This window comes from Xiphias gladius, chromosome 6 (genome assembly GCF_016859285.1).
Source record: "Xiphias gladius isolate SHS-SW01 ecotype Sanya breed wild chromosome 6, ASM1685928v1, whole genome shotgun sequence".
NCBI classification, from domain to species: domain Eukaryota; kingdom Metazoa; phylum Chordata; class Actinopteri; order Istiophoriformes; family Xiphiidae; genus Xiphias; species Xiphias gladius.
The window spans coordinates 11,062,019-11,079,415 of NC_053405.1; the positions used below are offsets into that span (position 1 = coordinate 11,062,019).

General features: G+C 39.4%; 1 protein-coding gene across 1 annotated transcript in view; it reads right to left on the reverse strand.

The window, feature by feature from the left end:
• Nucleotides 1–411: 411 nt before the first annotated feature.
• The window catches only part of abca7 (ATP-binding cassette, sub-family A (ABC1), member 7), a 37,425-nt gene continuing 20,439 nt past the window's right edge, over nucleotides 412–17,397 (reverse strand). Inside the window, exons 26-49 of the mRNA XM_040129244.1 lie at nucleotides 17,252–17,381; nucleotides 16,318–16,463; nucleotides 15,926–16,050; nucleotides 15,639–15,746; nucleotides 14,682–14,874; nucleotides 14,466–14,560; nucleotides 13,819–13,851; nucleotides 13,540–13,645; nucleotides 13,377–13,451; nucleotides 12,247–12,416; nucleotides 11,630–11,807; nucleotides 10,473–10,588; nucleotides 10,094–10,238; nucleotides 9,666–9,789; nucleotides 9,161–9,290; nucleotides 8,497–8,623; nucleotides 7,797–7,859; nucleotides 5,776–5,882; nucleotides 5,299–5,440; nucleotides 4,204–4,338; nucleotides 3,465–3,568; nucleotides 3,157–3,249; nucleotides 1,789–2,038; nucleotides 412–916 (exon numbers count right to left, since the gene is read on the reverse strand). Of these exons, the coding sequence (XP_039985178.1) occupies nucleotides 488–916; nucleotides 1,789–2,038; nucleotides 3,157–3,249; nucleotides 3,465–3,568; nucleotides 4,204–4,338; nucleotides 5,299–5,440; nucleotides 5,776–5,882; nucleotides 7,797–7,859; nucleotides 8,497–8,623; nucleotides 9,161–9,290; nucleotides 9,666–9,789; nucleotides 10,094–10,238; nucleotides 10,473–10,588; nucleotides 11,630–11,807; nucleotides 12,247–12,416; nucleotides 13,377–13,451; nucleotides 13,540–13,645; nucleotides 13,819–13,851; nucleotides 14,466–14,560; nucleotides 14,682–14,874; nucleotides 15,639–15,746; nucleotides 15,926–16,050; nucleotides 16,318–16,463; nucleotides 17,252–17,381 (3,324 nt within the window). The 3' untranslated portion in view covers nucleotides 412–487. The remainder of the gene's footprint in view (nucleotides 917–1,788; nucleotides 2,039–3,156; nucleotides 3,250–3,464; nucleotides 3,569–4,203; nucleotides 4,339–5,298; nucleotides 5,441–5,775; nucleotides 5,883–7,796; nucleotides 7,860–8,496; nucleotides 8,624–9,160; nucleotides 9,291–9,665; nucleotides 9,790–10,093; nucleotides 10,239–10,472; nucleotides 10,589–11,629; nucleotides 11,808–12,246; nucleotides 12,417–13,376; nucleotides 13,452–13,539; nucleotides 13,646–13,818; nucleotides 13,852–14,465; nucleotides 14,561–14,681; nucleotides 14,875–15,638; nucleotides 15,747–15,925; nucleotides 16,051–16,317; nucleotides 16,464–17,251; nucleotides 17,382–17,397) is intronic.

Genomic DNA, 17,397 nt, shown 5'->3' on the forward strand with positions numbered 1-17,397 from the left:
GCTTTCTGTAAAATAAATATGCAAGAGGTCTAATGATTGAACCCTGAGGAACACCAACCATTGTTTTTACATTGCATAATATTCTTTCAGGATAAATAAAATTTAACTTTGGACTGATTAGACTTATACAGAAAGAGAAGACACAGTGTAGGATTTATGAACCCAAATAAAGATTATAAAGCTACAGATCTGTTAACGAGTGGACAAGGTAGCAAAGCCGATATTAGGAAACAATTCTTTTTTTTTTCTTCAGTGCAGGCTGTGGGGATAAATTTAAATAAACGGAGTCAGTCTCACTTAAAATAAAACTTTCAAATTCCATCTTTTCCACCATTCACTTCTTACTGACAGAATCCAAGTGAGCTCAGTTGTCCTACGTTGCATATTGAGATTGAACACTGAGCAACATTCAGATGAGTAATAAAAGTTCTTTTTCTACAGTTGGTCCTTTCAACCTGCGTCTTCTGCTCTTGTTGCACCACCATATTCACAGTGCGCTATCCTGTGTGTTGCTGCCAACTATAAAAAGTGCGGAGGGATCTTTACTCGAGGTCTCCCCTTTGTGTCCTGACCTACTGGATTCTCCCTGAACTCCACTGTTGTTTCTGTTTGATCCACTGCTGCCCCTCCAGCTCGTCTGAGGCATCTCCTGGTCCTTCTCCTCTGGCTGAGGTAATTTCATCATTGCTGTACTGCTGCTTTTTTCTCCATTAGCTTTGTCTTCTTTAGATTTACCCTTGCTAGATTTAGCCTTTTTTGATTTAACCTCTTTCTTGATTGGTGGTTGTGGTTGGATGGTGGGAGGGTTAATCCTGGTGGGCAGCGCAGCCAGGTTGGTCTGTACTGTCCCGTTGCCGATGACCACATCTGTGAGGTGGTCGTCATCAGTCTGCTCCTTGGCAAAGTTGACAAACACCTACAAAAATGAACCAGCTTTAGTGTCACATGGTTAATTTATATTAGAATGGTCATATATCAAGCTAAAGATAATCAGCCATCCAGTTACATTTCTGTTTGTCAACAGCTTTTCATGTTATTTAAGCTGACAAGTCCAAAACTAAAACTTAAAGATTGTTTACGAATTGACACTACATTTTAATTCCTATTCCCTCATTACATCAAAAATAAAGAAATAATAATTCTGACATGTTGGAAGAAAACCAGAACCTTTCAACATGAAATTAGAAGACAATATACATTTTACACCTTTGTAATATTACACAGTGCCATTAAAATGTGAAAGAATGGGAGTGACTTATGATACAGTATATAGGAAATTTACGTGGGTTACGGTGATGAGGTGGGGTTACTGATACTCTTTGTCGACTTTTTCTCCCTTCTCTTAGCTTCATAATGGTTAAACTGAACAACAATTAATTCACTCTTATCTGTAAAAAAAACCCAAACTGCTCAGTAAAAATATGTTTGAGAAAGAGTTGAGAGTAGAGCTACAGACAAGAAAGTTTATTACAGTATGTCACAGTGAAGTGCATTTGAAAACAAAACTATCTTGATGTTACTATAAAACTGATGTTACTAAGAATCTTTGATTCTTACCTGCTCGTGATGTAAAGTCTTATTAGCTGTTAGTTTATCGTTACTTGTTAAACCTTCAAATTCATGCGTTTTGAGACTGACACACTGCCTCAGTAAAGAGCTTAATTTAGTTCTATTTACAGAAGATCCTTGACAAGAACCATTACACCTCTTTTTTTTGCAGAAATATTCATTAGTCAACATGCTGGAGAGGTTTGAATGTTGTCATCCCGGTTGCATCATCGTCCTCACCTGGTCAAGGGTGGTCTGTGAAACAGAGAAGTCGATGATGCCCAGCTCCTCATGGTTGTTGGCCAAAACATCGAAGACACGAGCCAGGCAGCAGGCGTGCGAGGGCAGCTGGTACTGCAGCACGTTCTGGTGACGCTCCTTCAGCTCGATGCTGGGAAAAGAGTTCTTCATGTAGGTGCTGACGGGACACGGGTCTGGGTTGGATTTAGTATCCGCCAGACGAAGGATGATGGTGTAGCCATCGCCAAACCTTTAAGATGAAGGATGGAGAGATACAGTATTCAACATTTTATATTTAATGTAACATCAATATAGTTTAAAGGAGTTAAAACAAAAACATGAATATGCAACAACACACACAATACAGAAAAAAGTTAATCTTACAGTGTTTTACAAGATCGTAACCAAATGATTTCCTAGCACAGTATATACTGTAGATCCGCATATACACAAGGGATTATATCCTTAAACATACATCATACAGCTGCTTAGTGAAGCCGTTTGTGTTGGTGCTATTACCTTTATAGGAATGGTCCTACATTTTATTCTCTATGCACCGTAGAGAAGGATATGCAGACTACTGCGTGCAGATTACACCAGGGATATTTAACCAATTTCGTAAGATTTGATTTTTTTGTTAGGATCTCTTTTACTTCTTATACTTCTAGGAAATCCTCAAAAATAAAAAAATCATTTTGATAGATTCAAAAACAAACAAACACTATTTTTAAAAGTTGAACATTTAAAACCCACAATTAACAACCCATACATTGTACAGCACAAAAAATATTTAACAAACATTTAAATAACAGTACAACAATTAAAATCCTGCATCCAATAGGAAACAAATACATATTTCTATTGTTTCACATGCATTAAATTAAGAATTTTTTTAAATTATTGTGTAGGTATTTCCCTAGTGGTGTCAGGTTGTTTGATCCAACTTCGGCAAACCTGATAAGAGAATGTTCTTTTACAAAGCTCTAATTTTGGCTTTGTTAAGACATAATTTATGCCTGTCGTTGTTCTCGTATTGACCAAGTGTCTATCTCTCACCAACTGGAGCTGGTCATAAACAGCTCTTGGTTTCTCTGCATGTTATAATATATACTCAAAAAGCTTTTGTCAATTGCTGTCATTTACAGTCAATCACCCCGGAGTACCATATAATTCAGTCGCTGTGGTGTCATACGCACATCGCCAGACAATTCTAGCCACCTCATTCTGTGCCTTTTGGAGCCGTGGGGAGTCTGTGATAAATGATTATCTAAATGAATACAACTGAAACCTGCTGTGCAGATTATGCGCACCATAATTTGTTTGGAGTTGTATTGTTGAGGTTAGGCAGAATATGCAATATGTGCTTACCTGTTCTTTAGGTGTTGTACGGATCCCAGACACTGGAACTTGCCGTTGACCATGATGGCCATTCTGGTGCAGAGAGCCTCACATTCCTCCATACTGACCATACAGACAGAGGAATAAACCCATTAGCATTTACACACTGATTCCACCTTCAGCTGTAAATTAGAAAAGAGTTTACTGTCTGTGCCATGCTCAGGAAAAAACCTCTGATTTTATTTAAACCACTCTGCTTCATGTTTGTGTCCTTCTATTAGATTATAATCCCCTTTCATGAGTACATACATAAGAATTCGGTGTAGATCTCCTCCTACCTGTGGGAGGTGAGAATTACAGCTCTTCCCTCTTTGGTGACACTGAGGATGCAGTTCCACAAAAATCTTTTGGCTTTTGGATCCATACCAGTGGTGGGCTCATCCTGACATGAATCAAAGAAATCAAAGCATGAAGGAAATAGATGGTAAAATGTAAATTAAAAAAAATTATGAACTTTGATGGTAGTCTAAATGCACGTTTGAGAAAGGGTGATGCTATCAAGTTTTAAAATGCAAGATTTTTATTGTACATATGTTTTTAATATAAGGATTGTTATATGTGATGTACAGTATTTTTGTGATTTTGTGGCTTGAAATGCTTTTTTTTTTTCTTTTTAAATGTAAGAATGTAAACATAGCATTTGTTTGGCTATTACTTGGCCATTCCTGTATTTATGTAAGTTTAATTTTATTTAGCAGATGAAAATGTCATATCAGGTGAGAGATGAAAACACCAATCTGCTCATTCTGCCACAACTCCTACCAATAAAAGTGTCTGCATTTTATACAGTCAAGTAGGAACATCAAGTTGTAGACTAGTTTCAAAGGTATTTTTCAAATGCTATCTAACCAATATCGGAATTTAGCAGGTGATGTGCTACTATGTTGGCTGTTTTCTACAGTTGAGGAAATGTTTTATTGGTTGACAGTTAGTGTCACTGATTTCTAAAAGGTTCATCCTCTGCCTTGATCGTAGATTTCGCTCTCCAGCTGTTTTGTGAGTTAGTTTGACCCTCACCAGGAATATAATAGGCGGAGCCCCGATGAGGGAAATAGCAGTGGAGAGTTTCCTCTTGTTGCCCCCGCTGTAGCCTCCGGCCTCCCGCTCAGCGTACTGCGTCAGTCCCAGTTTCTTCACCCCCCACTGCGCCACCTACAAGACAACAAAGAAGCCACATCACTGTGACATCCTGCAGCTAAAAAAAGCCGTCATTGCACATGGGTGTGCCAAACCGCAGCAAACAGTTTGGCTTGAGAGTGACATCTCTCCGTTATGCTGAAGCTGAAGTGACTACCTGAAAATATCAGGCTACTAAATTTGAGAGCTGATTCTGTTGCTTTCTGCAGTCTGCACCAGAACTACAGCGGACAACTACGATTTGGCGACATCACAGTGCAGTAGGTTCAGTGTAATGCTGGATTCACACAAAATGTTGGCAGAATAGGAAGAACGAGAAAAACACCCCTTATTCTGACTTGGGAGTGTTCATGCATTATTCCAAGGTGGTTAGCCCAAATGCAAACCTTGTATTCACACAAGATGAACAGCCTGAATTAGCTTCTTTAGTCTTGTTACATATTTGTAGCAGTTTGTTACCAAGTGAAATCAGATAAAAACAAACAGTCTATAGCTCATACAAAATTACTGAATATACTGTATGAATGTTAACACTGTATTTTATTTTGACGCAAACGCCAGCGGTGGTTTCACCAACTGGAAGATATTGTTGGTGTCAGATTCCCGATATCTCAGACTGGGAATTACAAGTTGGAGGCTGTTCTGTGAATGTTATTTTCCCACACGGCTGCTCGTGGTTAAAATTCAAAAAGTACAAAAGATATGACATGAACATAACAAAACTTACAGACTGAAGCTGATCTTGACCTTTGACCTCCTAAGGGAGCAGTGAAGTATGTCTTTACACCTGAGTCTTAGAACCCAGTAACTGCGTAATTTTTATCACCTTGTCTGACATACTCGGATATCAATATCATTTAATTTGGAAAAGCAGCTACATCTATAAAAACCAAATAGAAGGATATGTATTTGCATGTCTTCACCGTATGTTGTTCATTAATTTCACTTTTGGTCTTAACCGTTCCTTTACGGTACCTTGGCGATGGAGTCCTCTTGAACCCCCCGCAGGCGGGCGTACAGCTCCAGATGTTCCCGACCTGTCAGCAGGTCGCTGATGGCGTCAAACTGTGGACAATAACCCATCAGCTGGTGGACTCGCTCCATCTCTGTCAGCACACTGAGGAGCAGTTTAACACAGTTTAACACTACAATTAATACTAATACTGCTGATATTAATACTAGGACTACTACTGATAGTAGGACTGTCGCTGCAACTACTACTTCTTTTGTTGTACTGTTACTACTACTATTGATATCTCTAACCCTACTAAAACTTCTGCAGCTACATTTCTCAATGAACTACAAAAACTACACAAAGGAAAAAGTGCAGAGTGTAACCACATTTTTCATAACTATATAACATAACTATACTCTGGTTCATGTCAATCAATTAGAAGAAAAAAACCTATGTAAAAACTGAATAACTGTGGCGTTGGCGGAGACCATTTGTACCTGTAGTGGTTGAGGAAAGCCTCTCCACAGGTGATGGGTGTGTCTCCAGTCAGCATGCGAAATGTAGAGGTCTTCCCTGCTCCGTTTACCCCCAGCAGGCCGAAACACTGGAGGACAGACACAGCAACACAAAGTTACAATATGCAGCTGAATGCAAACGTTTGAGCACCCCTGCGTAAATTACATATTTTGTTGATTTTTGAAGTTTAAAGTAAATACAACCCCTGCAACAAACAGACATTAAGAACGAGCCATTCTTCAAATGTTAATGCACTGTTACTACTTGTAAAACACTCTTCATTAACTCATTAGTCCTTAATTGACTTGTTAGGATTTATTAGGCAGGACAAGATTTGTCATTAGGAACTGACAGCGGATGATAAATTCTCCGACTCTTCAAACCTTGTGGTGAGACTCAACAACCATGGGCTCCTCTAAGCAACTGACTGAGGATCTGAAAATTAAGCTAATGGATGCCTACAAAGCAGTGCAGGCTATATAAAGATATCAAATCACCTCCAAATTGAAGTTTCCACTGTCTAAATGTTATTAAGAAATAGCAGTTAAGGGGAACTGTGGAGGCCAAGACAAGATCTGGATGACTATCAGAAACTTTTCAGATAAAACTGCACTTCTGCTGGGCAGGAAGGCAAAGTAAAACCTCCTATGACTGCAAAGGACCTGCAGGAAGGTTTAGCTGACACAGGAGTGGTGGTGCACTATCAAGTCAGGTCAAGTCAAGTCAATTTTATTTATCTAACGGCAAATCATAACAGAAGTTATCTCAGGGCACTTTACAGCAGATGCAATGCGACATCTGGATAAGCCAGAGTCATTTTGGAAACAAGTGCTGTGGACAGATGAAGTAACTCTTTCTCACAGGAAACATTGCAGTGATAGAAGAATGGTTTCCACTGAATATCAGAAAATTCTAGATCCAAATGTCCTGCAGTCAGTCAAGAAAGTGAAACTGGAAAGAGGCTGGCCTCTATGACAGAATGATAATCTAAAGCAGACCTCGAAATCCACCATGGACTACATCAAGAAACTCAAGCTGAAGCTTTTGGAGCGCCCCTAACAGTCCCCTGACCTGAACATCACTGAAAATCTGTGGGGAAATCTTAAACAAGCTGCGTATGTGAGACAGCTTAAAAGTACCTCAGAGCTTGAAGTGATCTGCAGGAAGACTGGTTCCCCGATGGCGGAAGGAGCTACCAAATGTTATCGGAGCAGGGGTGTCCCTCTCTATCTTCAAGAATCTCCTGAAGACTCATCTCTTCCTCTCTAACACCTCCAACACCCTTACATGCCTAACTCGCACTTAGTGTGCTCCTCTTTGCCTGATTTCCCTGCAAAATCTGTCCTATTGAACAGATTTAGTGCTTGGTACTTATTTCAAGGTCTCCTACTGTACTGAAGCTTGAGTGTTGTCCCCTACTTTTAAGTCACTTTGGATAAAAGCATCTGATAAATGAGTAAATGTAAATGTAAATATAAGTGTAATATACACAAAAGCTGAAATCCGCAGCTGGGACCCGTCTCTTGAGATTATGTGAAGTTATTTAATCGAAACGTGACTAGAATGTCACCTATGTTCTTAGTCTCTACAGCAGCAGCACCAGCTAGTGTAGCAGATGCAGTAATAACAGTGGTTGTCGCTGAAGAAGCTGCATTACTAGAAGTATATTCATAACAATGATTAGCTCAGCGGAGCAGTATTTTTAGAAACAGCAGCACTACTTGTAATACTAGAAGCAGCATGAGAAGTGGAAGCTGTAGTAGCAATAATAATAGCGGCAGCAGACGCAGTTTCATCAGCAACAGTTATAAAATAATCACTGGGATATTTTCTAATTATCTCTTTTGGGAGAAAAAAGTGATTTATAAAAAACTTATGATAACTTGCAATGATTTCAGACAGTGATTGACAATGTTTGTTTCTACAGCAGATATACATAGCTGACAAACAAAGTGCTGAATAGAAAAAAGTGAGTGTTGCATTTTGTGTGTAAATCTCTCACCTCGCCGCGTGGAATCCCAAGGCAGAGACGATCCACCGCTGGTTTCTTGCCTGCTTTATAAACCTGAAAAACACAAACAACAAACGCTTCAGTGCCAGCCAAGAATTTACAACGATGTGTTCATTACATCAGACATTCTACTGTATAGGATCAGTAGTGGAAATTTATCAAGGACTGTGCTCTTCACTGTAAAAAAGTACAAATGCTGTGAGGGAATTCACTTATTGATATTATTGTTTGAAAGAGCAAATGACACATGAAGGCAGATTGCAATTTTATGAAAAATACAGAAACTTTATTTTTACAAACAGTAATCAAATAAGTAGAATAAATGGGTTGCAAAGGTTAATTTTTGGTTGCTTTCTACCTCAAAATCTAGACTTGAAGGGGAACCACAAAGTGACATGTTGAGATATTTATTTATTTTTTTCAAATGGGGCTGTTTGGATGATCAGTTAGTTCCTTCTCTTGTTCAAGGACACTCAATATATGATTAGACATATAAACTACAGTCACAGGGATTTAACCTTTGACCTCCTCACAAGAGACCCTACTATCATGAGACCACCATAAATGCTGAGATTGATTGTGTGATATAGCAAAATGTGACAGTACAGCTCGATGGGCCCATGTTCCTTGTATTAACTGTAAGACATACACAGTTTTAGTTTTACTTTTTGGGCTTGTGTGCTGGTTGTACCTTGCTCAGGTCTATCATGGTGAGAATGTCTGATCTGGCTTTGCCAATTTTGACCCTCTCTCTCTCCCTGGCAACGTCCTCATCTTCTGGCCCAAGAGGAGGCATCTCAGGCTCAGCCCACGCCGGCCTGAACGGAGAGATGCAAGAACAGAGAATGACCACACTGATTGTTTTTTTTTTTTTTTTTATTACTGTGGAATAGTGTAGCTATGCAAAAAATCCGGGTTATGTTTCTGCAGAGAATAAATTAACTATTTTCATACCTTTATCTATCTTGGTGCTTTTAGGATGTTCTGTCTGCATTTTATTATAATATTTGCATCCCACCTAATTTCTGAATACAATATCTATAATATATAGATATATAGATGATTATAATTATTTCATGTTTAAGTAAGGTTTTGTTTTAAATTCTTATGCATGAATGATTTTTCTGACACATATATATGGTCACTTACAGTAAGTTCAACAGTATAAGCTAAAGTAAAGTATAAGCTAAAGTAAGTTCTAAAGTATAAGCTTTAGCTCCTTTAGCACCAATATCACATTTACCTTCCTATTACTGAGGAAGGTAAAGGTCAAAGCCAATGTGCCAAGACAATATTCATGATCCAACAGTGATCAGAAGAGGTCTCCATGGAGACAGAAGTAGCTTTAATCATACCTGAAGCGAATGAAAAACTTATACTGCAGCAGTATGGTGAAGATGAAGAAGATAACCCCCTCAGCTGCCATTGCAAACAAGTTCTTCCCTACAAAATCCCACTGGAGAGGATCCAGAGTCTGTTTGGTGCCTGGAGAAGGAAGAAACGAAAAAAGACTTTCCTGGAAAAACTTAACATATCTGTAATCCTGTGTGTTTGACTGACATATGGCAAAGTGTGTAAGTATGTAATAATTTCCTGTAGGATGGTAATGAAAAAACTGCACGTAGAGAGTGCAATAATACAATATACAGTTTACAGTATATGTTCAAACTGATCTAGAGTGCAGGGCACAATCACAACAACCTTAATTACCCAGCAAAAAAATGTATTTTAATGCCATTTAATGACAAGTAGAGAAGTTTGTGAGGTTACAAATAGTAAACAGAGTCTACCTGGTAGACATATATATAGAGCTACATATTTATAGAGCAGGAATAAAAACCCTCCTCCATAGCTTCATACCCAGTCTCTGGAAGGCGTCTGCCATGGCCTGATTTTTGGCCATGTCGATGAGTCCTCGTCCCAGACAGAAATGAGGGAAGATGAGGAAGACCTTCTTCAGGATCCGGTTCACCTCATTCAGATGCTGGAAAGAATTGCCAAATAGTTGAAGGAAATTGTATACTTTTTTCTTTCTCATATCACAGTTTCACTTAGAGATTACTCCTCCATGTGTCTAGATTTCTGGATTTCCTACTTCACTTAACTTTTGCTGACATCATTTTAAAACTTGAACAATTAATTTGTAAAATTCTCAAATCTTACAAAGCTCGATGTGATTGAATTTAAGCTTTAGCTGATGAAGGTAGTGTTGTAGTGTTTATTCAACTTCTTAGCTCACGTTACATTACATAATATCCCCTCTTTGTGCAGGCTGGTGAAGTTTGTACCTCGTCTACAAACAGCTCCAGGACGAAGGTGGCGATGCTGCCGTTGATTCCAATGAAGAGGTTGATGGAAGTCAGAACCACATAAGCTGTACTTGGGACGGTGAACAGAAAGGATGCTGGGTACATGAGAGGGGTGATGGACCACCTACAAAGGATCATAAGGTTATCCAATAAGTACAGAAAGCTACATTACTTTTGTGAGAAAACATGTTTCAAGTGGGACAATAGAGACGTCGTCTACAGAGAGACACCAAAAATGAAAAAAATCCTGTATGTAACACGAGCCACTCTGATCGTTCAGTCTGGTCAGATTTTATAATAGATGCTTTTCGGAGAGTAGCAGTATGGGCTGAAGTCAGTGGGGTCTGCTTAAACGTACCCATAGAGAAGAAGCAGCAGGACGAGCGCGGGGAGGTTTGTCTCAGAAACGTACGACTGCTGCTGGAAACCGATGAAGATCAGCACCACCATGGTGGCTGGGACAGTGTAGTTCAACTGAAAACAAACCTTAATTAACATGAGGAAGTCTTTCTTCTACACTATGTGCACTAGAATAATGGTTCATCTGAGCCAGTGACCGTTATTTTTCATAGAAAATCATCTAAAGCAGATTATTGTCTGGAGAACTGGGGTGAGCTCTTACACTATCCACATCAAGAACATACATTACTGGCCTGACAGTGAAGACAAATACAGACAAGTACACAGTTCAGGTTAAGATGTTATTAAGTTGACCACAGCATTGCTTCCTTATTGGTCAGCTTTTTCAGTTACTGGTTGTTTAGACCGAAAACAGCCTTGCATTAAAGAAATGGAGCTGCGTCGGTGGAGGTACTGTATGTTGCTTCACGCACTGGGAGAGGATGAAATGAAGGCCAGTTTGACTAGTAGAGTGGAGTAGCATGATAGAAATTTGAAGGCTTATCACACCAAAACACTGCACAGCTGTATACAATACTATCAGCAAGGATCTTAAAACTCTTGAAAGTTTTCCCGCAATTATTCTGTCCTCCACTTTGACACTTGCCAGGTAAAAAGTTGAAATAGGCTGTTTGAGCGACCTGCCAGAAATGTGCATTTGCATGAATTTCATTGGCCAGCATCTTGCCAGATGACATCCCATTTGTGTTGCAGCAAAAACTGAGCCAGGTTCTGCACAGAGCTCAGCTCAGTATTTTTTTTGCCAGGGCCCTCTGCACTTCTACTGTGTCACCACAGTGACCATATTGAAATGAATAAGGGGCCTACATTATTTCACAAGCCGTCCTTTCTGAACACAGTCTTAGCTTTTGTACAAGGTATTTATGACACGAAATAAAATGTTTGATTCATAATAGAAAACCAACTCAATAAGTGTCCGGCCTCTCCTCTGGTTCAATACTGTATGCTAGAAAATTTATGAAATAACATATTTACTTCACATATTTGCAAACTGAACGGATAGCTTGTGCATTTTTTATTTGAGAGTGTTTTCACATTGTGAAAATCTTAACAATATGACAAGTGGGAAGTGAAGACTTTCTTTTGAGTACTGACCATGTCCCAGGTGAAGTTGGCCAGCCAGTAAAGGATTGGTTTGACCCCGCTGACAAACTGAAGGTGTTTGGCTTTGCTGACTCGCTCCTCGATCAGAAAAAGGATGAAGCTGGCCGGCACGAAGGACATGGCAAACATCACGCAGATGGAAACCAGTACATCCACTGATGTGGTCATCCTGAAAGAGTAACACAGAGTCAGGTAAATACACACAAAACACACACACTGAGTAAGTCTAGCCTAGACTTTATACCTTTGTGTAACTGCTCAAGGTTTGTTCTGTAAAATTAACTGAAGATTTTTTGAAATTCATGACAAAATTTTACTACCTTTACTGAAATCAAGTCTCATTCAATTTTCTTGAAGGTTCATAAATCTCTTTTTTGTATGTTTCAGCCCATATACATAAAGTAATATGTAATATGTACACATTACTACCGACAATGTTTTAAAGCATTGAGAATGATTCTCAAAGCAGACACTTAAAACTTCTTTCACACAGATAATCGGTCAGGAGTATAATGCCCTGACTGAGATGAATTACATCTTGATAGCCAGTGGGAGCGAATATAACACCTACCAACATCTACCTAAAAACCCCACAGCACAGAGCTTACATGGCCATTTCGGTGAGTTGCTCTTTGGTGAGGTTAAGTGGGTGGTTGTAGGCAGTGATGCCATGTTTCCTCCTCTCTGGGCCGGGTGGTAGGCTCGCTCTCAGCAGGCCATTGTTCATCACGTTGACAAATGATACCATGGCGTGCCAGCCTTTGTTATTGTACCACACCTGAGTACAGCAAAGATACACATTTCACTCAAAAACATGTCATCTGTGTCTTATCTGGTCAGTGTTTTATTTCTGATTTCTGGCTGGACTGCAACAGCGTGTCCAGCTCTCTAAACGTGAATGTCAGTGACTGACTGATTGAGTGACTGAGAGATAAAGTTACACCATTGGTCGGGTGGCTGAGTGTTGGAGTTTCCTCATTGATTGTTTCTATTTCAAAATGAATTGGCCCAAACGGTTTCTACTGCATCATCAGGTGGGTGTTTACAGGCAGTGTTGCCGACTTAGCGCCTTTGTAGGTAGATTTACAGACTTCTCACACCCTTTTAGCAACTTTTCTTTGCAAAAGCACCAAGCCACAAAATCTAGCAACTTTTTGGACAAACCTTAGCTACTTTCCGTAGGAGAGAGTTGCCAGTTTTGTCCCGCGGGCGCGAGGTTGGGGTTTCCCTCTGCAGGCACACCTCTCCATGCGTTTCATTCAACTGACCTCACAGCAGGTAACACAGACGTGAATGAGATTCTAACTTTCTCTCTTAGTGATCATTTTAGAGTTAAATACACCCGAAATCACAGCACAGCAGTTGCGTTAACTTATTTGTATGTTTTCTCAGACAACATCGCGGTTATAAAATCAGGATTTCAGCAGTACAGAGCAGCAGCTTGAAAATGGCTTGGAAGTGACTGCTGGTTAACATGTAGTCTTAATTGCTCATGTTTCAGTCACTATTTCATACTTGTTCCGTTGTCTGACAACAGAAACAGAAAAACATGTAAATGAGAAAAACCTTAATTGGGAATTCGTCTGTATTAATATACTGTTTATGTGAGCTCAAACCCTAGGAGAGAAGCAAAAATATAAGGGACAGTCTAGCCAAATACTGGGTTTTGATCTATTCTTGTTTAAAGACACGCAGCAGACAGTGAAGAGAAAAGTTATATACAGTGACACACATTTACCTTGACATTGTTTTGACTGTTGAGACCTCCAAGAAAATCTGGCAGTCGGTTAAGAAGATGACTCAGTGAACTGTTCTGTGATGAACCAAAAGACATCACAAAACTTTAAGAGCATTCAGGAAGATAGCAGGATAGTTTAAACAACCCTGAGCCCTTACTGTACCTGTGGAACTCTATAACGAGTCCTGATTGCCATGGCCGAGTCTTGGACATGATGGACCTGAGATAAAGTCTGAGTGGCGCTGCCCCCGAGGGAGAAGCCTCCATATCTGCAAACATAAATTAAACTTTAAATAAGTTTTTGGTATAACAGTTTGTTTCTTTTCAGCCCTTCAGAAGAGCAAACTTTAAATGAGTTTAAGAGGCTCAAATTTCAGATACTATGGCTATGGATACCACATATGTTTTGCTCCCAAAATGGTGCTTTATTCCAGCAGCTTACCTGAATTCATTCACCCACTTCTTGGTTTTCAGGCTGTAATTGGCACAAGGGGGAAAGAGTGAATCTATGAAGAAAATTTCTAAAGGAGACATGAACAGTGACATACAGGGCTGAAATCTCTACATTAACATCAATGTTCTCAATACAGCTATCTGTGATTTTGATATTCAAAATATGATCGCATTCACAGTCAGATATTTCCATTGTCATATACTATTTTATCAGGGGAAAATGTTTGTGTTACATGGTCTACATGTTTTTTGCAAGTCATCAACCCAAAAAACAAATAATCTATTCAAAATAAACGCATCTATAAGGTTATGAGTTATATAGAATATAGACTAAAATATAAAAAAAGGTTTTGTGGTCAAATGAAAGGTACTTATAGAGAAATAAATAATTCATGTTTTTGAGCATGTTTGATCATTAGGAAACTAATACTAATATTTATTTTCATAAATAAAATTGTGTCTTGTTTGCTGACATCAAAGATGGAAACTCAATTTCAAAACACAGAGAAGAGAAGGGACAGCAAGAGAAGGCTGTCCGATAATCACAACTAAAAACCCACACTAGAGAGCAAAATTAATAAAAGTACTGTAAATGGAAGGCCAAAATATGTTACCATATTATATTTAATGAAGTACCTTTTCTTGAGGATCTGAGAGTAGGTTTTTGCCAGGTAATCAGAAATGTTATAACTTGTCAGATTTTGGAGGACGTCTCCAGTCAGCCTCTTAATCTGAAAAATAACAAATGAAAAGATCTCAACTGAAAGTAGTAGGGCGAAATACCCCACAGAATGTACGCCCTACATTATATTTCACCTTGCACACGAAATCCTGATCTGACACCACACTGACCTGTGGAGGTGGCAGTCCACCAGCACCTTGTGGGCAGTCGGGGAGCATCCGGCGGACCTCCTCTGTGCTACACTGACATTCAGGAGAGGGTCTGTTTCTGCTCCAGTTGCCTCTGTTGAACATCTGCCAGGTGTAGTAGGAAACCTGTGGCCGCATGAACAGGCCACCCCGGTCACTTTCACACTGAGGACTCCTGCAGGCGGAGCAGGGTGTGAACAGAGAGTGTGATTTTTATTTTTATTTTTATTTATTTATTTATTTTTTTTTTGGGGGGGGGGGCATGGAAAAGTTGCCTGAATATCTGGTATTAAAAATAAAAGGATCAAACCACTGCAAAAATTTGGAAGTTTACAGATTCCCTCAAATATAGAAATTTGTGAAGGCATAAGTTTACAGCTTATATTGACTGAAGTTTTTATTTCTAGGCAGTAATCCCTAAAAAAGGAAAGTATAGTGAATGTTGTTGTAATGTTTCAGAATGCTTTAATAACGACAGTCTATTTTATCTCCTGTTTTTAGTACTTTTATTTTATTTGCACAACATTCAAGATTAAATATCAATAAAATACATTAGTTAAACCTGTAATTAATGGACATGCCAATATTGTTCTGAAGCCCATGTAACTGGATCTTTACTCCTTAAATTGGTCGTAAATTATTTTAAATTGTTTCAAATCATTTTTAGTAACTCATTCCTTGTTTTTTTTATGAAGTTACACTACTATAGTGTATTTAAATGTTTTTTTTCTAGTTATTGTTTGAGATGTATGATGTAATATCTGATGTTGATTGTCATGCTGGCTGAGGATAAATTTCAACTTTTGTGCACAGGTAGAAAATAAAGTTGTTTTTTTAATTTTTTTCCCTCCGACTCCTGTGTCCCACTAACTTTATTACTGGTTCTACCCCTTTTGATGTCACTGAGACAAAATCTTTTGTTTGCATAGATTGTCTTACGTGCTGTTGTCTTCTTCCTCTGTCTCCATACACTTGGTACCAAAACCTGGCTGGTCCAGCAGGGCTTCCAGCAAGTTCTCCATGGCTGGGTTCCCCGGGGCGTCGTTGCTTTAAGTATCGAACCAGAGGTGAAGGAGTTCGTCAGAAAAACAATAACAAGGTATCAAGAGACGAAAACGAGTTAGTCAGTTAATCGCTGGTTACCTCTGACAGAGTGGCAGAACAGTCCAAACTAATTCACAAAATCTTTCCTGACTAAGGTAATGGATTTCTGGGTGCAGGCCAACCTGTAGAAGGTGTACTGTTCTCCGTACATCCAGGGCTGCAGCTGCAGGGCGGGGTACTTCCCAAATGGAGGTACGATGAGGCTGAAGAGAAGGGCAACCAGGACGAACACAGCTGGCAGAACAATCTGAAATGTCAAGCAAGCTTCAGCTGACTGACTTATTACGATCAACTTAAATAGAGAATATATCTTTCTATAGTAAAGACTATAGACCAAGCGCTAATTCCCCACTAAAAAAAATAAACATAAAACATGTGCAGCCAACAAAACATTTGTTAGTCAACAAAGACTCTAACAATGGATTAGTCAACTAACTGAGAAAACCATAAAGCCTATGATGAGTAATGACTTTTGGATCTAGCTCTCTAAGATCTGCTGCTGGTTTGTAATCACCTGAGCGAATAAGCCCCTGCGGCTCCTCCGAGCGTAAAGCCAGCGTTTAACGAAGAGAGCCCTCAGCTGCTGCCACGTCAGCCACCAGCCGGTCAGGGGAATCCCACCTCGGCCATCTCCGCTCAGCAGGTCTGTCTCCTGTGGTTCTGTGAACAGGGAAGGTAGAGGGTGAGAACCTACACTGATATACTGAGATGATAAACACATAGACCCCTGTCGGTACCATCCACGTTTGATAACATCGAGACAATTGCCAGACCAGAGCCAGAGAAAACTAGAGTAGAAACATGAAGGAACTTACATTTCATTGTTGTGTGTCTATTTAATAATTTTCCATCTAAAGGCAGTCATGTAAGCGCAGAGTTTCCCTACTAATACTGAATAGGTTTGGTGTTTGGTGGCTAAATCTGGCAGCTACTAAAACTTAAAGATCTTAATCCGTCTGGTTTTAGTGGGGAGTTTATGTCCCATTATGCTCTTGATGCTTTTTCTGAACCTTTAACATAACTTTCTGGGGGAAACACTGAGTGCTTATAAAATTTGGAATTTAAATGTAAGTTTTAAGATACTGAAATAAGCAAATTCAGAGCAAAAATTTTGGTGTGCAGGTTAGGTTTAATGAACCAACAATTAGGTAAATCCTTCTTATTTGGCAACTCTAACAGTTAAAGTTGGAGAGAGTGAAGACAAATTTTCCAAATGCTGTGCATCTAATCTGAGTGAAAAACAAAAACATTTTCTTTTTCCATCTAATGATGATATTCAGTGAGTGATGATCTGATGGTACCTCGCTTACGAAGCCTTTTCCGTCCTTGCAGCAGTATGGAAACAAACATATCACAATTGGAGACAAAATGGTAGACTGACTGTACATGGAAACAATGTGTGGTATGTACACTGTCTACTGTATGCGTCTGTGATTGTTACTGCATACCTGTCTCTGGTTCTTCAGTATGTTGTCTTTCCATTTTCTGCCCTGCTGATGGCTGCCGGCTATGGGAAGATTCAGCCTGCAGCTCAGGTTCAACATCCACGCTGGTATCCTCCGCAATCCGCAGAAATATCTGGAAATGAACACGA